General features: G+C 32.2%; 1 protein-coding gene across 4 annotated transcripts in view; it reads left to right on the top strand.

The window, feature by feature from the left end:
• Nucleotides 1-24,162, top strand: part of LOC143057911 (calmodulin-binding transcription activator 2-like) — a 96,100-nt gene that overhangs the window by 63,040 nt on the left and 8,898 nt on the right. For 3 of the 4 annotated variants that reach the window (XM_076231370.1, XM_076231369.1, XM_076231372.1), the window contains 11 exons: nt 2,138-2,163; nt 2,589-3,698; nt 7,091-7,217; nt 7,798-7,926; nt 9,289-9,377; nt 9,616-9,800; nt 13,870-13,945; nt 15,127-15,775; nt 17,524-17,649; nt 18,901-19,147; nt 19,510-19,694. In XM_076231370.1, coding sequence (XP_076087485.1) covers nt 2,138-2,163; nt 2,589-3,698; nt 7,091-7,217; nt 7,798-7,926; nt 9,289-9,377; nt 9,616-9,800; nt 13,870-13,945; nt 15,127-15,775; nt 17,524-17,649; nt 18,901-19,147; nt 19,510-19,694 — 2,949 coding nt within the window. The remainder of the gene's footprint in view (nt 1-2,137; nt 2,164-2,588; nt 3,699-7,090; nt 7,218-7,797; nt 7,927-9,288; nt 9,378-9,615; nt 9,801-13,869; nt 13,946-15,126; nt 15,776-17,523; nt 17,650-18,900; nt 19,148-19,509; nt 19,695-24,162) is intronic. The other variant, XM_076231371.1, reaches the window with a different exon arrangement.

Below are 24,162 nucleotides of genomic sequence, written 5' to 3' on the forward strand. Positions count from 1 at the left end.
GTATGTAGATTCTTAATTTTTGGTCCAGTTTTCAAATTGGTCTACATTAAGGTCCAAAGGGTCCAAAATTAAACTAAGTTTGATTTTAACAAAAATTAAATTCTTGGGCTTATTTGATATGCTTTATCTAAATATGTACTTTGATTTTTGATTATGGGCCCAGTTTTCAAGTTGGTCCAAATCAGGATTCCATATCAAGTATTGTGCAATAGCAAGAAATTTTCAATTGCACAGTATTGCACAATAGCAAGAAATATCTAATTGCACAATATTGTGCAATAGCAATTAATTTTCAATTGGAGTTATCTTTCTTTGTATAGAATAGTAGTTGATAATATATGTTGGAAATTTGCCAGACATGACTATGATGTCATTTTCTATTTTTATTTGCCAATAACTTTATGTAAATAACTTCATTGGAAATTTGCCAATATAAAATGTTGCTGATGAAGCTTTTTTTCCTTATCTTATCTAAAATGTTTTAGATAATGTATGTTGGAAATTTGCCAGACATGACTATGATGTCATTTTCTATTTTTATTTGCCAATAACTTTATTTAAATAACTTCATTGGAAATTTGCCAATATAAAATGTTGCTGATGAAGTTTTTTTTATTGTTTTATACAATAAACAATGTATATTCACTTTTACTACCAACCAATCTTTACCATTCAGTGATAACAAGCACTTTATTTTACATTTAAATATTTTATGATGTATTTAAAAGAGTAGTTATTGTTGCAAACTCCATTAGAAATTTGAATTAATATCAGTTTTGGAAAAAGGGAAACGGGGATGTGAAAAAAAGGGGGGGGGGGTTAAATTTTTCTCATTTCAGATTTCATAAATAAAAAGAAAATTTCTTCAAACATTTTTTTGAGAGGATTAATATTCAACAGCATAGTGAATTGCTCAAAGGCAAAAAAAAACTTTTAAGTTCATTAGACCACATTCATTCTGTGTCAGAAACCTATGCTGTGTCAACTATTTAATTTTAGATTTAAATAAGAAGAAATCTTTAATTGATTTGTAAAATCTTGACATTTGTTTTGTGTAAAAAAACCCATGTAATGTCAAAAATTTGATCACAATCCAAATTCAGAGCTGTATCACGCTTGAATGTTTTGTCCATACTTGCCCCAACTGTTCAGGGTTCGACCTCTGCGGTCGTATAAAGCTGCGCCCTGCGGAGCACCTGGTTGTGATTGCTAAGAACAATTGTACTTCATGGTTTTGCCAGCCTATAGAAAATTTACTTTGTTGGAAGTTAAACCCACAAACTACATGAAAACATTAAATTTTAAAATCTTAGAATTAGGGTAGAATGTTTTTTCTTCATAAGAAAAAATTTTTATTCAATGTTTTATCAAAATTTAAATTTTAAAGGGAGATAATAAATTATTGAAAAATGGAAAATTGTTGCAAAATGTAAACTTTTGACTGAAATGTGATTAAACAGTGTACCTTTAATATGAAATGGATATATTCTAAGATTTCAACTCTTCATTAATTAAGATTACATATCTGAGTTATGTATTACATATAACAACCATTTCATTAATGAGAAGGCTAAAATTATTGAGGATTAGTTTTCACAATAATTAAACAAAAAATAATACTGGTTATATTTTTTTTAAAGTTTTCAATTTATGGATAAATTAGAAAAGAAAGGATATGAAATGTCCACATGCACAGAAAAACACAAAAACAAAGGAAAAGTGCATTTATATATTACTAGCTGCTTTTCATCTCAAAACAGCAGTGAGGTCTTCAACACAGACCAAACAGTCTGCCTCATTGAAAGTGTAGGGCAAATAATTTACATAGACTTTGAAAGATGTAACACCAACAGGTTAGCCTAGTAAAAAAGAACAAACTAAAAAGGCTCACCTTGTTGCAAGTTTAGGGCAAATAATTTACATAGACTTTGAAAGATATAACAGCACTAGTTTAGTCTAGTAAAAAAGAACAAACTAAAAAGGCTCACTATGTTGCAAGTTTAGGGCAAATAATTTACATAGACTTTGAAAGATGCAACACCACCAGTCACAAAGAACAGACTCCACATTCAGTTCATATTTAAAACAAAACAGTTCCTATCCATACAGCTCATTTCATACTTTTTTTCCATTTCAGTTTCTGCTGGAAGCTCAGATCAAATGGTTAGTGTTTTATTATATAAATAGTTAAATTGATTGTTATGTGGCACAAAACATTCCTCATTAATATGTAAAAGCTTTATAAGTGCCTTTCAATCCTATTTTTTTTATTTGTACACAGTCACAAAAAAAACCACTCAAAATAATTACAAGCACAAATTTGATACATCTAGTACTGAGTAAAGTGTTATGACCATAGTTCCAGGAGACACATTATGCAGATAAATTTTGGTGACAGTTTTATTAATTATTCTTGTAATATTTTAATAGAATATCACTAGCCCTGAATTTAGATTGACAAGATAAACAAATAGTTCCAGAATTCCATAACAAAATATACAAGGAATTATGTAAAATATATATCTTTAAATTATATTTTTGAAAGATTTTTAGAAAACAATCTTTTACACGAATTAATTTATTTACAGCTTGAAGAAACAGTAGAAAAACTTGTAAAGCACCTTATACAGTACCATGAAAGTCAGGACAAGAACAAAGGTCAAAATATAGGTTACAAGAAGATAAGTTGTCATTCCAAGCCAGAAGATGGGGCCAGTTCAACAGGGGATCCATCTTCAGCTTCTATTCCTGATGATTCTCAGTGTAAAGACATATTAATGAACACAGTTTGCCAACTGAATGCTAAAACTCAACAGTCTTTCCCTCAGGCACCCCATCAAAGGCATTCAGGAGTTTTACATATCCAGCCTAAAGCCACTGATTCTATTCCTTGCTCAGAAAATCTCACTCAAGCTCCTTTTTTGCTCAGTGTGAGTCAGTTACCAACGACGAGTTATTTGCTGCTGAGTGGAGGAGTAGCCTCAAACACTGTTTCATCTGTCACTGTAACATCGGGTTGCCAACAGCAACCAATTCCTCATGTTTTGGACCAGTCTATTCATCATATGTCTCATCCTATCCAAGTACCTCATAATATTCCGGGGCAGCTCAATTTATTTGCTCATCCTAACTCTACAGACCATGATCCTCATAAAACACAAATGGTATATTCTGAGGCACAGAATTTTATGCCTACTTCCTGTACACAGACTAAAACAGATACTGGGCACGTTCCTCATCTACGGAATGTGTCAGCCGATGATATACAGGACCTTATACATTCATCATTTCCTGTGGAAACATCAAATAATTACGCTAACTTCCCACAAGCAATGAATGACAATAACAATACTGGGTTGCCATTGACAACATCAGACTACAATATTCTGGATAACTTAGATTTTGAGATTTCTGAAATAGAAAAACTTTACAATGATCTTAGTAGACAGCCAGATACTAATAGTTTAAAAGGGGATGGAATGCATAAAAATAATACATGTGATCAAGAATTAACCAATGAAATTAACTTATTTAACAGTGACCTTGTTCAGTCATGTCAAGTTCAACCTGAACAAAATTTTCCAGACATATCAACAATCTGTGATAATAAGACTGTAAATAATGGTAAAGGGTTGTCAGGACATAAAGGGGAGGAGCACAAAATCCTGGATTACTCTCCGGAGTGGTCAAATTCTCAGGTATGTACCAACAAATCCTGGATTACTCTCCGGAGTGGTCAAATTCTCAGGTATGTACCAACAAATCCTGGATTACTCTCCGGAGTGGTCAAATTCTCAGGTATGTACCAACAAATCCTGGATTACTCTCCAGAGTGGTCAAATTCTCAGGTATGTACCAACAAATCCTGGATTACTCTGGAGTGGTCAAATTCCCAAGTATTTATGAACAAATCCTGGATCATAATCTTGGGTGTGATCTAGTTCTCAGTTTTAAACTCTCTTATATGGTAAAATTTTTGGAAAATGACGCAGTCATTGTTCCATAACTGCCGACCTGAACTTCATAACATTTCTCTGCCTACCGCGCTTGGTTTCGTATTTACTATTTTCCATACAAACTGGAATCTGCTTGTGTTATCATTATGCATGATCATTGTGTAGTGGAATACAAGCAGGAACCAGTTTACACTCGGTTTCATAATTTACTATACAAACAAACTGGTTCCTGCTTGTATTCCACTACACTCGAACAAAGTGTTGTAGTTTGACGGGAACCAGTTTAGAATTTGTAAACTACAAAACGTAATCGGTTATTGAAATGTTCATTCCGTTTTGGTGTTTCATACCGACTTATATGGTTTGAATAAGCTTAAGACCCTTCAAACATTAATGTGATAGGTATATTAAAGACTGTTTTACAAAAGGATGGAACTGTTTTACTTTCAAAGTCGTACTATAGTGATATCTGTCATGTACGGATTTCCACTCTCACCGGTTAATTTCTTCTTTCACACGTGCTTTTGAAACTTCCTGTTTAAACATCGCAAGTTTCAAAATTGTTATTTGAGTGAATTAAACTTATTTTAACAATCATGAAGCGTTCCAGAATCATTTTCAAGCAGTTTCTTCTTCTCTTTGATGATGGAAAATAGGTTTTCTCAAGAAAATACCGCAAACGATCGCAGAGGAATTGAAACGTACAAGTTAAGTCGGCACCTGGTTAAATTGGCATCTAGTCAGATCGGCACCTAATAATATTTGTTATAATATTTTCTATTCAATTAATTAATAACTGTTACTAAGTACATAGTGAATATGTTGTTGTGTATTTAGGTAAATAAGGAAACCAAAGTGAATATGTTGTTGTGTATAAAGGTAAACAACGAATCCCTTACCCAACTGTTGTTTTAACAATTAGACAATTATTAAAATAAAATGGAAAACTATGAGTCCCTTTCAATAAATCAAACTTTCATGCCAAATAATTAACAAATTTAAGGTGTTTTTTCAGTAAAATTTAAACAGCATTAAACCAACAATCCTGTAAAATGCTCAACTGGTTAAAATAATGCATAAAAATATCCAATATCTCGTGTATTAGTCCAAATAATTATGACGTCTGGGTAGGATATTATTTTTTTCTGGGCATCCCAGAAAAAAATTAACATAGCCTTGCAGTCATAGGAAGGTGTCCCAGAATGAAATAAAAAAAGCCTTGCCAGACGTAATAATTATTTGGACTACTCATATATACATTATATATCATTAAAAATACACCAAAAAAGTCATTTAGTTGAGAAAAATAAATATATACAAAATGTACATGAACACCCAAAAATGTGAAAGTCAGAATTTAAATACTGAAAAAAATTCTGGCAACCCCTTTCTTATTTTTACTCTTTTTGCTTAAAATACTGTTAAAAATATATATTAAACATGGGTGACAAATTGACTATATCAGGTGTCGATTTAACCAGGTGCTGATTTGTCCAGGTGCCAATTTAACCAGGTACCGGTTTGACTAGAATTCTTTGACAAATGTTTGAAATTACCTGAGTTTCATTAGACCTTTGATAACAGTAACAAAAAGATTATTTACTTAATATTTTGTGGGAGAAGGGGGTTCAGACTGTGGTATCAGGTCTGTTCGCGCCCAATACACTTTCGCACCCTACATGTTCGCAGCTCGCACGTTCGCACCCAAGGTCCGTTCGCACTCTACTCATTCGCGCCCAATTTTAATTCAAATTCAAGTTGAATAATTGGAAAATCATGATTGTTGTTTTAAATTGCTTTGGTGTAAATACTGAATGTATTTATAGCTTTGTATGAGTAAAACATTGAAGATTTAAAAGGAAAAACACAAAAGATAATTGTTTTTAACAGCTTGGTCCCTTTGATCTGAAACAACGAAGCAATAAAATATAGGAACTAAAACATAGCAATCCACTATTATAACCAAAACATGATAAAATTTATTCAACACACAGAAAAAAACATAGTCAGAATCTCACTTCATTTTGAAACAGTCAATGAAACAAAGTTATAGCAATACACTAACAAAAACATGATTAAGAGTTATTCAATACAAAATAAAACGTTGACAAAATACCACTTTATTTAGAAAGGATTATTATTATTTTTAACAATACCCTATCCAAAACATGATTAAGATTTATTCAACACTTTATTTTTGAGACAATGACAACAATTATACTTATAAGAAAACACTTGCTTACAGAGTTATTAAACACAAAACCAATTAAGATTGGGTGCGAACATGTAGGGTGTGAAAGTGAAAGGGGGCGAACATGAGTGGGCGCAAACGTGAATGGGCGCGAACAACACGGATTCAGACTATGTACCAGTGAGAAATATACAAGCCTTTCTACGGTATTTATTTGTACAATTCAGGTAGTCTTGACCTATTCATTTGTCTTAAAAAAAAACACAGCCAGTTGTCACCTTCACTTCACACACACACATATACAAATATCAATTATATGCTTACGAGACATGTTGCATTGTTAAACTAATTAAGGTATGTGAAAATCAAGACTTGCATAAAAACTATCCCAATATTAGAGACAGTGGCGTCATTTTTCCTCAGAGCTTTCAGCTCTTTGATTAAGTTTCGTGTCTAAAAACTATGGCATTTCTCTACAAATGCTCATATTCAAAAGTAAATGTATGTATACAAAATATCCAGTATAACTTTCCAAATAAGTTAGATACAAAAAGAATGAAGGTCAAGGAAGTGTTAGAGCCCTTTAGTGTAGGATTCACTTTGTCCGTCAGATTGTTAACCATTATTTTTTGTGAATGCAAAGTCTTCAAAAGTATGGTTAGAATTCAGATGAAACTTTGTACCTGTGTCGTGCAAATTGTTAATCTTTGGTGAAAATTGTAAAAAAGAGGAAGAGACCAACGGGATAATAAAAAATTCATAGATAAAAGAGAGGCAAAAGGTACAAAAGGGACATTTAAAGTCGAAAAGAAGAAAAAAATGACACAGCAATTGCCATATATGTGATATCATGAATTGATTTTAGGTGTAAAATATGTTTATATGTTCCTATTTTCAGAAATTGAATTCTTTATGTTAGATATGGTCAAATTTTATTTTGCAGGGTGGAGAAAAAGTTTTAGTTGTAGGTCCATGGTGTTCCTTGTCATCTCATTACTTATGTTTATTTGATAGTAAACCAGTACCAACAACATTAATACAGCCAGGTGTACTAAGGTGTTTTTCCCCAGGTTAGTCCTTACAGGAATAATACGATTAAACAGTTTGGCATAATTCAAGTAATTGCTAGATTTTTATTAGATTATATTTCATGCATGTTGTTTATTTTAACAAAAATGATTTGTTGATAAAAGATGTTCACTTCAGAGAAATAAATGTCAAGTTTTTTGTCAAATACAACAATTTATAAACTTTCCAAGTTGAGAAAAATAGATTTGAATGGTTGAGAAGGACAGGTTTAAGTTATCAGTCACCATTTTCATATTTCTTTTATAAATAAAAAGAGTCATAGGGTATATAGCAATGAGACAGCAACTCTCCCCTTTATTAAACTTGATTTTAGGTTGATAAAATGTATTCATTTTCTTAATTATACATCATTGAGTTGTCTCCCATGTATATTGTTTTAATATCCCCATTTACAGGATTCAAAAATCCTATCTGACTCTGTACCACTAATGGATATATGGTTGTTTTCCTTCTAAGAGATTTTTACTACAAAACAGCAAGTTTGAGAGTTGAAATTTCATATATAGCTGACAAAATAAGTTTTTAATAGTTAATGATTATACAAGAAATATTTATTTTCAGCTCACAATGGCGGAGTAGCATCATTACAAGTCAGCTGTGATGGTCATGTGATCTCTAACTCAGTACCATTTAAATATGTGTCACATGATGATAAAAATAAACAAAAAAATAACTGGTTCTCTATTTCTGGTAAGAATTATTTTCTATATGATTAGAGTACACATAATTTCATTGACCTATTTTTACACATTTCTACTCATCAAAAATGTCTAATGTGTTGATATCTCAAAACTTTTTAAACCTTCAAAGTGGGGGATCTCATTTCTGACAAAATTATATTTTGTGTTTGAATGAATTATCATTCATCATTTTTAAATTGACAATGTTAGCTATAAACATTCCATCATATTTAGAAAGGGACTTTTGTTAGGAGATTTTTATTTTAAACTTTTTTTTATTATTTCTGACTTTAGTATAAACATTCTAATCACAAATATTTTTTTTCAAATATACATATTGTATATTATCTATTGTAAATCATATATTTGTAATTGTCACAAGAAGTTTTTTATACCCCACGCAACGAATCTGCGGAGGGTATAATGTTTATGACCCGTCCGTCCATCCGTCAGTCCTGTTTCTTGTCATCGCAACTCCTCTCAAACCACACAACAGAATTTCACGAAACCTTTTCAGATGAAAAGGGCATACTATGTAGTTGTGCATATCGACAGGAAATTGCGATTCAATTTTTTTTATAAGAGTTACGCCCCTTTGAACTTATTTGCTTAATGTACTACTGCAACAGTTTGTCATCGCAACTCCTCTGAAACTACACAACAGAATTTCACGAAACCTTTTTAGATAATAAGGACATACTATGTAGATGTGCATATCGACAGGAAATTACGATTCAATTTTTTTCTAGGAGTTACCCCCCTTTGAACTTATTTACTTTATTGTACTACTGCAACAGTTTGTCATCGCAACTCCTCTGAAACTACACAACAGAATTTCATGAAACCTTTTAAGATGATAAGGACATACTATGTAGATGTGCATATCGACAGGAAATTAAGATTCAATTTTTTTTCTAGGAGTTACATCTCTTTGAACTTATTTGCTTTAAGGTACTACTTCAAAGTTTGTCATCTCAACTCCTCTGAAACCACACAACAGAATTTCATGAACATTTGTAGATAATAAGGACATACTATGTAGATGTGCATATCGACAGGAAATTACGATTCCATTTTTTTTTCTAGGAGTTACGCCCCTTTGAACTTATTTGCTTCAATGTACTTCTGCAACAGTTTGTCATCTCAACTCCTCTGAAACTACACAACAGAATTTCATGAAATTTTGTAGATAATAAGGACATACTATGTTGATGTGCATATTGACAGGAAATTATTATTCAATATTTTTTCTTATACAATTTTTTTTTCTTACACTTATTTAATTTCTCCAATGACAATGTGGGGACGTGGGGTATGTGAGCGTGCTCACTAAGGTTCTTTAATTTTATAATAGAATTTCCTTGTTTTGTAGTTGATGAGCTTAAGCTGTTGTTGTTAGATAGACTGTTTGTGATTCAGGAAAAACTGAAGAAAACAATGTCACGTCAGCCTATACAAAAGGTATGTTGTTCAAAGGGCACCTGTCTATTATTGAATACTGCTTGCTAACCTTGAAGTCTTGTGGATTATACAAGAAATGCAGAAAAGACTGTGGACCCAACAAATAAAAGTTAAAAAAGATAACATTATCAAATAAAATTAAAAAAAAAAGCTGCACATTTTTGTCCTCCATGGTTATTGTATTTATCTGATTATTGATATGAAAATGGTATTCAATAAGTTATGTTTTCTGTTACAGCTGAAAGAAGAACTAAAAGCAGACCATTTTGAAAAAAAGGTTGTTTTATATGTAAAATCCTTAATTTCCAAGCCTTGGGGCAACATGACAATTTTTCCGAAACAAGGAAAGCGTAACATGACATTACTTCATATAGCAGCAGCTCTTGGGTATCAGGCATTGGTTCATACACTCATTGTATGGAGGTAGGTAGTAACTTCATATAGCAGCAGCTCTTGGGTATCAGGCATTGGTTCATACACTCATTGTATGGAGGTAGGTAGTAACTTCATATAGCAGCAGCTCTTGTGTATCAGGCATTGGTTCATACACTCATTGTATGGAGGTAGGTAGTAACTTCATATAGCAGCAGCTCTTGGGTATCAGGCATTGGTTCATACACTCATTGTATGGAGGTAGGTAGTAACTTCATATAGCAGCAGCTCTTGAGTATCAGGCATTGGTTCATACACTCATTGTATGGAGGTAGGTAGTAACTTCATATAGCAGCAGCTCTTGGGTATCAGGCATTGGTTCATACCAGGGCTTCCAAAAAATATTTGAGCCAGCCGGACATTTCATATCTGATCCCGATTTTAATCCCTTAAGACTTAGTCACAAAAGGCAATTATGGTAATCAGATGGCCATTCCAATGATTGACATTACATTAAAAAAAAAACGCTTTTAAACTTTACTTTGATATGAATTTGATGTTAGGATGTTACTATTAAATTGGCAGTGCATCATTCAAAGTGTGCACATCAGCGTGCTCATATCTGCCATAGACTTTTTATTTGTGCAAAATGACATTGTCAAAAACTACTTTCGTTTTCAACCGGATGTTGACTTGACAATGGTAAAACATGGACCATAAACGGATACGTAAAATCCGTGTATTTTTACAAAGCACGACTGAGAGAAGAAGCTCTTTCCATGTTATTTTTTCAACAAAATACTTGAATTGAACGTTAGATACAGGTATCATTGATAATTTTAGCATTTTTGAAGAAATGTAGGATGCATTATTAAATTTCCCACCTGTGCACATGCGCACACGTGTTCTAGTTCATACGACATAGTTCTGACGATTTTTTATCTAAAACCTTAAAATTTTTCATCAAATCATTTTGATAAACTAATTTCTAATTAATTTTAATCTTTAGAACGAAATCAATTAGATACAAACCGCTGAAATGTAAGAAAATATTTGTGATTAAACCGATCAATTTATACGATGTCCGGTACTGATCATAGTTCACCTGTCACCTGAACAGGTAGATTTCAGCTGTTCAACTACTAATTAGCCTTGATTAAAATTAGAAAGTATTGAAGTAGGTGTTGTTTTGATAGTAATTAATCATCATGTCACATTTATGACCGGAAACGTGTTGATGTTAAAGGCAAAAGGTTGGGTCAAAAAGATCGTGAATTATGTAAAAATGACCGAAAAAGCCTTGAAAAATAAAAAGTATATGACCGTTTCATGCTTTGCCCAGCCGGACTTTTACCGGACATTATACAAATGACCGGAATATATGACCGTTTTGGAAGCCCTGGTTCATACACTCATTGTATGGAGGTAGGTAGTAACTTCATATAACAGCAGCTCTTGAGTATCAGGCATTGGTTCATACACTCATTGTATGGAGGTAGGTAGTAACTTCATATAGCAGTAGCTCTTGGGTATCAGACATTGGTTCATACACTCATTGTATGGAGGTAGGTAGTAACTTCATATAGCAGCAGCTCTTGGGTATCAGACATTGGTTCATACACTCATTGTATGGAGGTAGGTAGTAACTTCATATAGCAGCAGCTCTTGGGTATCAGACATTGGTTCATACACTCATTGTATGGAGGTAGGTAGTAACTTCAAATAGCAGCAGCTCTTGGGTATCAGGCATTGGTTCATACACTCATTGTATGGAGGTAGGTAGTAACTTCATATAGCAGTAGCTCTTGGGTATCAGACATTGGTTCATACACTCATTGTATGGAGGTAGGTAGTAACTTCATATAGCAGCAGCTCTTGGGTATCAGACATTGGTCCATACACTCATTGTATGGAGGTAGGTAGTAACTTCAAATAGCAGCAGCTCTTGGGTATCAGGCATTGGTTCATACACTCATTGTATGGAGGTAGGTAGTAACTAGATGATATTTTAAATAAAAAATAAAAAAACTGCTGAACCAACGCCTTAGTGGTGAAGTGAAGGTAGAGTCACTAAAGAGGATACCCAATGGTATGCAGGGTTGTTAATAAAAAAATAAATAAAATACCGCTGGATTAACAACAACGCTTTAGTGAGCTGCAAGTTTATTGTGCCGACTAGTTTCACCGATTAGATCGGCGTCTTCAGGACAAATTTTATATAATTTACAATGACTGAAGTACAAAAAAATGGTATCAAAATTATTACGTCATAAAGTATTTACTCCATTGTCTTTGTTGTTCCTGGTTACCAATGTATGAATGAATGAAATGAATAAATTACAAATGTATGTACATAAAGGTAGTAAATTAATGAAATAAAATGAAATAAAAAGTTAAATATTATTGTCAATTGTTTTTAAATACTGTAAATGTTGTGAATTTCCTTGACTGTTAACTGTTTGTAATCAACATACAAAACGAGTACAAACCAGTATCAAACCATTTCACGTCGGAAAATCACAATACAGAGAACGTCACTATTAAGGGAATCATAACAATGAAAAAAGACATAAACATAAGATTACGAACTGAAGAAAGCATCATACACAAATTAGGAACCGCTGAACCCTGGGGTTTAAACAGAAGAAATTGAGATGGCAAGAACAAAGACCACACCAAGACCAGCAGAATGTTTCGGAAATTCCAGTGGAAAAAATTTAAAGACAAAAATAAAATGCCTCAAATGTGAGAAAAAATTCGCAAGCGTCAGCACATTACGCAGGCACCGCCGTAGTTATCATGAACCCACCGTTACAATTTACGAGTGTCTACACTGCCCAGCCAACTTTACAAGAAAACATGCAGCAAAAAAGCATATTGCAACGAAGCATCAAGACAAACTAGATACGGATTACATGGAGAAAACGGCAACACCGAAAGAAGCAGCTACGCCAATTGTCAAGTGGACACCACCGGTTGAAGCTCGAACAAAAATGGAATTAACACCTAAATTCAAGATAGTAGCAGGGCCGTCAAAATATATATATCCAACTCCAGCCAAACTTTAAGAAGAAATTACAGTGGACATCCGCAGTGAAGACCTACACATAAGTGAATCGGAAGATTCGGATGACGAAGTGATCTATATCAAAACCACAGGACCACCCAAATTTCACACCAACAGCTACGGTTACGTAGTCGAGGAAATAGACACACCAGTAATTATGGACAGTTATACAACATATGAAGGACGTACTAACCAGAGAAATCCGTGTGAGGAGGAATTTAACAAACAGTTAACAGTCAAGGAAATTCACAACATTTACAGTATTTAAAAACAATTGACAATAATATTTAACTTTTTATTTCATTTTATTTCATTAATTTACTACCTTTATGTACATACATTTGTAATTTATTCATTTCATTCATTCATACATTGGTAACCAGGAACAACAAAGACAATGGAGTAAATACTTTATGACGTAATAATTTTGATACCATTTTTTTGTACTTCAGTCATTGTAAATTATATAAAATTTGTCCTGAAGACGCCGATCTAATCGGTGAAACTAGTCGGCATAATAAACTTGCAGCTCACTAAAGCGTTGTTGTTAATCCAGCGGTATTTTAGATGATATTTTGTAAACATTTCTCATACATTATAAAGCAACATCAATAAATGCAAAAACTTAGAAAAATTAGTACATAGACTATTTTCCTTCCACTTATGTTTGTATCATATGCCTTTGAAATAAACTATGTTTTTTCTCATTAAACTTGCATTTAAGTGTACACGAGTCGGCAATGCCAGCTTTTCACTCGTTCTTTTTGCAATATATTTATTGAAAGATCTGAGTTGCTGTAATGAATTTCACATTTCAGTACATTTTATAAGTCTCATGTTTAAAAGCAAATCTCACTTCCAAATTTCGCATCCTGCAGTCAAGGCAGATTGAATATTTGTGCTCATTACACGATTTATTGAAAGCTTTCAATCCCAAAATGTTTAACATTTGGTTTTGTCACATACAATGTTATTTCACTGATGGTCTTACTTTGTGTTTGGCCAGTACAGGTTGTATTATTAGTATATGACAAGTGTGATGTATAATTTCAGGACAGATAACCCCTCCTGGGTACTGGATTGTCAAGTAGATTCTCATGCATTAGATGATATGTCGTGTACACCATTGGTAAGTAGTCACACATTGAACGATTAATGTAGTTGAGAAATTGCTGCCATCAGTTGGAAATTTGAAGGTAGCAAAAACAGTTTTACTGGCCATAGATATTTGCGACAGTCATATCATAATTGACCACAGCAACTTTACAACTTCAGCTCTTTTATTTTTAAAATACTAATTTTACTGATAAGGTCTTTGCATCGGAGCTAAACACATTTATTCTAAAAACAGTTATTGGCATGACACGGGTTATGTTCTTCTCATATATGTTATGATGGTATGATACTAAACCCCTAACGGGAAGGATTGTGCCTGATGTTCATATGATGAAATCATAATCTTTCAGTCAGTTTAATTGAAGTCTGGAGCTGGCATGTCAGTTAACTGCTAGTAGTCTGTTGTTATTTATGTATTATTGTCATTTTGTTTATTTTCTTTGGTTACATCTTCTGACATCAGACTCGGACTTCTCTTGAACTGAATTTTAATGTGCGTATTGTTATGCGTTTACTTTTCTACATTGGTTAGAGGTATAGGGGGAGGGTTGAGATCTCACAAACATGTTTAACCCCGCCGCATTTTTGCGCCTGTCCCAAGTCAGGAGCCTTTGGCCTTTGTTAGTCTTGTATTATTTTAATTTTAGTTTCTTGTGTACAATTTGGAAATTAGTATGGCGTTCATTATCACTGGACTAGTATATATTTGTTTAGGGGCCAGCTGAGGGACGCCTCCGGGTGCGGGAATTTCTCGCTACATTGAAGACCTGTTGGTGACCCTCTGCTGTTGTTTTTTATTTGGTCGGGTTGTTGTCTCTTTGACACATTCCCCATTTCCATTCTCAATTTTATAATATATTGAAAAAAGAAATTGTACATTATAGCTTGGAAAAAACGATAAATTTAAGATTAAATAAAGTTCTGCAAAACTCCATGTATGATTATGGTGAGTAAAGATAATGGCAAAACAGGAAATTCACATAAATGAAAACCAAAGGTTATTTTGTGACTTTGTACAATTCAGATTTGAAACAACGATTTTGGGGTAGTTTATGTTTCGATATGTTTTATAAATGCTTTTGAATGACACAACAATTTTGCCTGTTTAGTATAACTTTGTTTTGATTTTAATCTTCTTTTTCTCATGTACATGTGACAAAGTATTACATTCTATGTTATTTATTTACTTTACAGGTCTGGGCATGTGCAAAAGGTTACATATCAACAGTGCAATTCCTCTACCATTGGAATCCTGATTCAATACATATCATGACCAAAGATCAATTGTCTCCCTTTGCAGTAGCTGAAAAATTTGGTCACAGCTCAGTTGTCAATGAGTTGACTTCCCTTACAGGAAAATCTAGCAGCCTGTCTTCCCCTTCAAAACAAAAAGATTCTTCCAAGGCTTTTAATACCCCTGCTGATAAAATGGAAGATAATAGTGTGTTCAAGTCACCAAATTCTGTGTTGGGAAGTCTACATATAGACATTCCAGGCCAGTATGTTCAGTCAATGAAAAGCAATAGACCCAAACATTCCGTACAATCTAGTCGACGTAAACTTGCCAAACACTTCTCCATTGATTGTACACCAGAAGACTTCAGTTATACTCCACCTAGTCAGTACGAAAGGCCAGTACGGGAAACAAACTCTGAACCCAGACTCTGTTCTGTCTCCAGTGCTTTGACAAGTACAAAAAATCCAATGCTTTACAATCCAGGGAGGGATCTGACCTCACCAGACATACTGATTAAACCAGACGAGGACCACAAAACAGCAATGGACCATACTGAAACACCATCAGTCCATGTAACAGGAACTACTTGTGTAGAAATGGATACAGGTAATTTTGCATTGTGGTTTATATACTAGTATATTTGCATCTTTATTAGCACGTGTGAATTGAAATTTACTAACTATAGTTTTGTGAAACAAGACTTTAAGAAGCACATTTGATATTTTTAAGCTTGGTTTGTGAACCAGATATACTTTTTAGCATCATGTTTTATCCTAAATATTTAATGATGTAATACACATAGCATTATGATATTTGAATTATGGTCATTTATTGCATGAGTTTGTATAAGTAATTATTGTGCTAGTGCTATACTACAAGAATTCATTCTGCTGATCAGTGTTTTAAAGAACAAAGTGACTTTAGTGATGAGTATATCATGTGTTTGCTAGATATATAGACATTGTCATTATTGAAGCTATTTTCACTATTTTTGTCATAATCAATAGACTGGCCTTGTTTTCATGCATTGCTGGCATTCATGTGAAGTGTCTTATTACGAGCAACACATCGAAAGAAATCCCTAACAGTATAAAATAGCATTACTAGTTCTTTAATTTTTTTTAATAAGAGAAAATCATTTATGGCAGCTAAATGTTACTGATAGAAAATAACAGCAAATTGGTTACTGTCAGATAATAGCAGTAAATCTGACAGTTAATTGCAGCACATAGGTCACAGACATTTAATAGCAGAAAATAGGTCACTACAGTTTATAGTAACACATAAATAGTTCATTGACAGTTATTGGCAGCAAATAAATTACTAACAGTTAATAGCATAACATTGTCAAAAAGGTCATTGATTTTTAATAGTGTAAAATAGTCACTGACAATTAATTATTTTAAAAGGTCACTGACAAGTCATAGCATAAAAGGTCACTTAATGTTAGCAGCATATAGGTCACTGATCCTTAATAGCATTAAAAAAATCGTTGCAAGAAGATAACTGTATTATACTTTAAGCTCCGACAGCATCAATTGGGGATTTGATGGTCGCAAATTAAGTTTACTGGCGACATGTTGAGAGAGACAGTAAACAGGTATTTGTGACCATCAAATCCCCAATTGATGCCGTCGGAGCTTAAAATACAATATTGTAATCTTGATTCTAATGAAACTGACAGGAAACAACTTTAAAACATGTATTTTAAATCTGTCGAATGCCATCTGCACTTGCACGTACGTTCCATAACATCAATTGTCAATTGATGCCATGTAAAGAAGTGATGTTATCCAATCAAAATAAACGTAACATAGTTGTTGCATTAGAATGGCTGTTAATGTAATAAAAATGCTCACTGACAGTTAATTGCAGTAGATAGGTCACTGACAGTAATTGACATCAAATAGGTCACTGACAGTAATTGACATCAAATAGGTCCCAGACAGTTTATAGCATAAAAAAGATCACTGACATTTATAAACAACAAAAGAGTACTGACTGAAGATATCAGCACATTGGTCATTGATAGGTTTTAGAAGCAAACTATCAATGAAAATGTATAAGCAACAAAAAGGTTACTGACAGTACATAACAGTGTAGAGGTCACTTACAAAAAATAGTAGCATAAGATAACATCAATAAATGACACATTAAAAACAATGACAGTAAACTCAGCATAGAAGCAAAAGGTCAACAATATCAGTATTCAGTAGTAAATAAGTGTCTAATAGTAAATAAAATAAAAACATAGAAAGGTTGACAGAAAATCGTTAAAATAGTGAAAATTAATTAGATTTCTTTTGACAATGCTTGATTAACAGTTTGAAGTGTCTGCATGCACTTGATTTCAGATTTAGATGACAACATGTCCGATGTATCCTTCTCCAGTCAAGGGAGCCCGCTCATTGATGTGGAGCGTTTGTCTTCTGATGACGAGGGGCGTGTGACTAGAATCAGAACAGATAGATTATCTATCAGTAAGAGATATATATATCTGTTTGACAGGATTTTATTACTTAATCTTATTTAAAATTACAGTCTTTACTATATTGGAATTTGACTTGAAGGACAATTTTTAGAATATTTAACACCTCAATCTAAAAGTGAGACTATATTGCATTTACCTTGTCCGTAGGTTGGTCTGTTTGTTAGTCCCAACAAATTTTCGATAATATTCATCTCAGATATTACTGAACAATCTGATTTTATATTTGGCCACCAACTTGCTTTAGCTTGACAACATGATCATTATTATTAAAATTATACTTAAATTATCTTTTTGCTATTAACATGACTTTAAAAAAAAACTTGCTTGAAGAAATTTTAATGTTTTTAGATTTTTACGCTGTTTTCAGAGGTTTTCCTTACAGTCGATTTAAACGTGTTTGGTTAATTTGCTTGAGAAGTTGTTATATTCTTTTGAATGATTTAGAATTTTGTTATATAATGTGTGGGAGTTATTTACACTGTGTGATTAACAATCATTAATACCTTGCTATACATACTTATAACTGCTTATAAAGAGGTACTAATGTATGCTATTTAGTGCTATTTACTTTTTTACCAAGAAATGCTTATGAAATATGTAGGTTTTGAATATAAGAACTCTCGTTATGAAAGAGAGAATAAAATCCAGATGAACAAAAACACAACAGACAAAACTCTGAAAATTTCTCTTTCAGACTTTGTAACACAATCACAGGACATAGAACATTTGTAATGAATAAAAAAAATATTCTAATATGAAAAAAGATGTAGGGTTAATGTCAATCAGACAGCAACTTAACAGACCAAGAATGAAGATATAAACGACTATATGGCATTGTATGGCTTTCAACAAAGGGCAAATAACTATGTCTTGGTTAAGCATGCTACGCAATATTGACAAGTAGTGAATAACAACAGAGACAACCAACTGATTTAAACCTACAAGAACAAACGTCAATAATTATTAAGTTAACAATAGACTGTTATTTATTAAAATTTTATTTTTTTCATGAAAGATCTGAGGGAGAGAAGATGATTTCTTATTTTCCTCACATGAAAAAAATAATTCCAATTAAACTGCTCTATATAAAATACATCTGATTTATATTTCCTGTAAATGTAATAATTTTCAATAACTTAATGTATAAAATTAAAGTAATACCTTTGAAAAATAGTTTTTTTTTTTATCATGATGGTTTGAGTTATCTTTTTTTCAAACTGAATTTATGATTTGCCTATAGGTGGCGACAGCAGTGAGGATGCTAAAAGACAGATGGTTAACCTAGCTCAACAAATCATAGCCGCCATGCCAATGAGGATCAAACTGTCTCCCAGTCGCGTTGATGATACTGCTGAGTTTGCTGCCCGTGAGAGGAGCAGTTCATACAGCTCCATACCATCACAGCCATCTCCCCATGCCTCGTCGTATGAAGAGGATTCTGGCATATCTACTCCAATGGGTGACGGATTTGCTTTTGATGAGTACAGGTATATTGTGAAAGCAGAAATTATTGTTGCTTTTAGTCTTTACTACAATAAGCTTGAACATACACGCTAGATAGACTTGTGGTTGATAAGATTTCACAAGTGCCTTGAAAAGTCTATAATGCTCCACTTATTAATATAACCTCTGAGCAGCTATGAATACACCTATTTTGCAGATAGTGATTTTTTATGGAATGAAAACCTAAACAAAAAATTTAACCTGTAAAAATAATCCTCTCGCAATCAATGTTATAGACAAAAAAAACAAAAATTTTAACCCTAGAAAATTTTGTTTTTACAATATGGTATTGTTGTATGAAAATACTAACCAGACAATTATTTTATTGACATTATGTATTTTTCAGATATTCTGACCTTGGTACACCAGCTTCCTCTCTCAACAGTCCCGAGTCTACCTGTATTCCTAGTCCCTACAGTCCATACGATTTCAAGCTAGACTCTCCACCTCCTACCACAGAAGAGTTCACAGAATACTTCAATGCTCCGGCTACATTCATGGAGAAAGATTTCTCTCTTCTTACATTATCAGGTAATAATTAATGCTCAGAATACTTCAATGCTCCGGCTACATTCATGGAGAAAGGTTTCTCACTTCTTACATTATCAGGTAATAATTAATGCACAGAATACTTCAATGCTCCGGCTACATTCATGGAGAAAGATTTCTCACTTCTTACATTATCAGGTAATAATTAATGCACAGAATACTTCAATGCTCCGGCTTAATTCATGGAGAAAGATTTCTCGCTTCTTACATTATCAGAATGCTGTACATTATTGTTTCAGTTAAATTGGCTAGGCCTTAAAAGGCCAAAATATAGCATTTTAAAAACTTTTTGAAAATGTAAACTTTTGGCTATTTAGTGGAAAGTATAGTAATGTTGTTACACAAGTATGGGCTCTTTTTGATAAACCTTGCACATGCATTAGAGACTAGCATAGTTAATTCATGCAAATTTTTTAGCATTTGTACTTAATTTTCTAACTTTTTTTGCCTAAAATAGTAGTGGCCGCACTTGTGTTCAGTATTGATATTCTAATATATGTTGTATTTGATGATACATGTAATCCATAACATACATAAAGGTTGAGACTGAACAAGAATGCAACCACTTTTTGTTTTAGACAAAACCTATCTAAAATGTTTTATGGCATGTTTGAAAGATTCTTCATACTTAAGCTTGAATTTGAGTGTCATTATTAACCAAAACAGTTTAAATCTTTTATATAAACTAATAGAATCGACTGAAGTAGACACTTACAGTTGGGTGCAGACCAAGCATTACATAAAGTAAACGCAAGTTAACGCCGCGTGCACATATTTCGTTAGTTAACTTCAAATCTCCCGTTTACTAGTAAACGCACGTTTACAATAATTACGTTAACGTGGTCGAAATGGAAATTTCTAATGTCTACCCTAGTAAACGGGCGTTTACTATGTGTCCGTTTAGTCAGTAGTAAACGGGCGTTTACTTCAGAATTCTTCAAATTTATATTTACGTGCACTTAAAAGTAAACGGGCGTTTACTACAGATTTTACAAGTGTATTTTTACGTGCACTTGAAAGTAAACGCACGTTTACTTTTCGCGTTAACTGATTGGGTAAATTTAGAAATAAACTTCAAGTTCATTTGCAAATTATGACAAATGATAAAAAAACGTAAATTGTACAGTGTATTGAAAGGGATATCAATAAAGTGTAATATAAGTATGTACATTTGTACCATCTCGTCAATTTAAAGGTTCAAATATTGCTATCTTTACATGGATATATAACTAATTTACTATGCAGCTATATATAGTGCTAATATGGTCTGTTTTGGTTATAATTCGATAAGTCTGAGGTTAGAAAACTACTGAAATTTGTCTCAATATTCAATATTTTGAATAAAAAAAGGACGTGCTGGCACTCTTAATATTGATGCGAACAAAATTTTTTAGTCATACTATTCAAATATTGCTACCTTTTTCATTATACAATCAATCCTTACATGAAAATATAACCCATTTACTATGCGGCTGTATAGATTTACATGATAAAATGCTGATATGGTCAGTTTTTGTTGTTGCGGACAAATAATTTTATTATATGAGTCAGTCTGAGGTATGAAAACTATTGAATTTTGTTTACGATTCAATATTTTGAATAAAAAAGTACATGCTGGCACTCTAAATTGATGCGAACAACATTTTTTAGTCATAATATTCAAATATTGCTACCTATTTTATTATACAATCAATCCTTACATGAAAATAAAACTCATTTACTATGAGGCTGTATATATTTACATAATAAAATGCTTATATGGTCAGTTTTGGTTGTTGCGGACAAATAATTTTATTATATCAGTCAGTCTCAGGTATGAAAACTACTGAATTTTGTTTACAATTCAATATTTTGAAGAAAAAAAAGACATGCTGGCACTCTAAATTGATGCGAACAAAATTTTTTAGTCATAATATTCAAATATTGCTACCTATTTTATTATACAGTCAATCCTTACATGAAAATATAACTCATTTACTATGCGGCTATGTAGATTTACATAATAAAATGCTGATATGGTCAGTTTTGGTTGTTGCAGACAAATAATTTTATTATATTAGTCAGTCTGCATGAGGTATGAAAACTACTGAATTTTGTTTACAATTCAATATTTTGAAGAAAAAAAAGACATGCTGGCACTCTAAATTGATGCGAACAAATTTTTTAGTCATAATATTCAAATATTGCTACCTATTTTATTATACAATCAATCCTTACATGAAAATATAACTCATTTACTATGAGGCTGTATAGATTTACATGATAAAATGCTTATATGGTCAGTTTTGGTTGTTGCGGACAAATAATTTTATTATATGAGTCAGTCTAAGATATGAAAACTAATGAATTTTGTTTACGATTCAATATTTTGAATAAAAAAAAGGACATGCTGGCACTCTTAATTGATGCGAACAAAATTTTTTAGTCATAATATTCAAATATTGCTACCTATTTTATTGTACAATCAATCCTTACATGAAAATATAACTCATTTACTATGCGGCTATATAGATTTACATAATAAAATGCTTATATGGTCAGTTTTGGTTGTTGCGGACAAATAATTTTATCATATCAGTCAGTCTGAGGTATGAAAACTACTGAATTTTGTTTACGATTCAATATTTTGAATAAAAAAAAGGACATGATGGCACTCTTAATTGATGCGAACAAAATTTTTTAGTCATAATATTCAAATATTGCTACCTATTTTATTGTACAATCAATCCTTACATGAAAATATAACTCATTTACTATGCGGCTATATAGATTTACATAATAAAATGCTTATATGGTCAGTTTTGGTTGTTGCGGACAAATAATTTTATTATATCAGTCAGTCTGAGGTATGAAAACTACTGAATTTTGTTTATGATTTAATATTTTGAATAAAAAAAGGACATGCTGGCACTCTAAATTGATGCGAACAAAATTTTTCAGTCATAATAATCAAATATTGCTACCTATTTTATTATACAATCAATCCTTACATGAAAATATAACTCATTTACTATGAGGCTGTATAGATTTACATGATAAAATGCTTATATGGTCAGTTTTGGTTGTTGCGGACAAATAATTTTATTATATGAGTCAGTCTAAGATATGAAAACTATTGAATTTTGTTTACGATTCAATATTTTGAATAAAAAAAGGACATGCTGGCACTCTTAATTGATGCGAACAAAATTTTTTAGTCATAATATTCAAATATTGCTACCTATTTTATTATACAATCAATCCTTACATGAAAATATAACTCATTTACTATGCGGCTATATAGATTTACATAATAAAATGCGTATATCTCGCTACATTGAAGACCCATTGGTTGCCTTCGGCTGTTGTTTGCTCTATGGTCGGGTGGTTGTCGCTTTGACATATTCACCATTTCCTTTCTCAATTTTATTATATGGTCAGTTTTGGTTGTTATGGACAAATAATTTTATTATATCAGTCAGTCTGAGGTATGAAAACTACTGAATTTTGTTTATAATTTAATATTTTGAAGAAAAAAGGACATGCTGGCACTCTAAATTGATGCGAACAAAATTTTTTAGTCATAAAATTCAAATATTGCTACCTATTCTATTATACAATCAATCCTTACATGAAAATATAACTCATCTACTATGTGGCTATATAGATTTACATAATAAAATGCTTATATGGTCAGTTTTGGTTGTTGGGGACAAATTATTTTATTATATGAGTCAGTCTGAGATATGAAAACTAATGAATTTTGTTTACGATTCAATATCTTGAATACAAAAAGGACATGCTGGCACTTTAAATTGATGCGAACAAAATTTTTTAGTCATAATATTCAAATATTGCTACCTTTTTTATTATACAATCAATCCTTACATGAAAATATAACTCATTTACTATGCGGCTATATAGATGAACATAATGAAATGCTTATATGGTCAGTTTTGGTTGTTGAGGACAAATAATTTTATTATATCAGTCAGTCTGAGGTATGAAAACTACTGAATTTTGTTTACGATTCATTATTTTGAATAAAAAAAGGACATGCTGTCACTCTAAATTGATGCGAACAAAATTTTTTAGTCATAGTAATCAAATATTGCTACCTATTTTATTATACAATCAATTGTTACATGAAAATATAACTCATTTACTATGCGGCTATATAGATTTACATAATAAAATGCTGATATGGTCAGTTTTGGTTGTTGCGGACAAATAATTTTATTATATGAGTCAGTCAAAGATATGAAAACTAATGAATTTTGTTTACGCTTCAATATTTTGAATAAAGAAAGGACTTGTTGGCACTCTTAATTGATGCGAACAAATTTTTTGAGTCATAATATTCAAATATATGGTCAGTTTTGGTTGTTGCTGGCAAATAACTTTATTATATCAGTCAGTCTGAGGTAAGAAAACTATTGAATTATGTTTGCGATTCAATATTTTGAATAAA

Source organism: Mytilus galloprovincialis, chromosome 13 (genome assembly GCF_965363235.1).
Source record: "Mytilus galloprovincialis chromosome 13, xbMytGall1.hap1.1, whole genome shotgun sequence".
Lineage (NCBI taxonomy): Eukaryota > Metazoa > Mollusca > Bivalvia > Mytilida > Mytilidae > Mytilus > Mytilus galloprovincialis.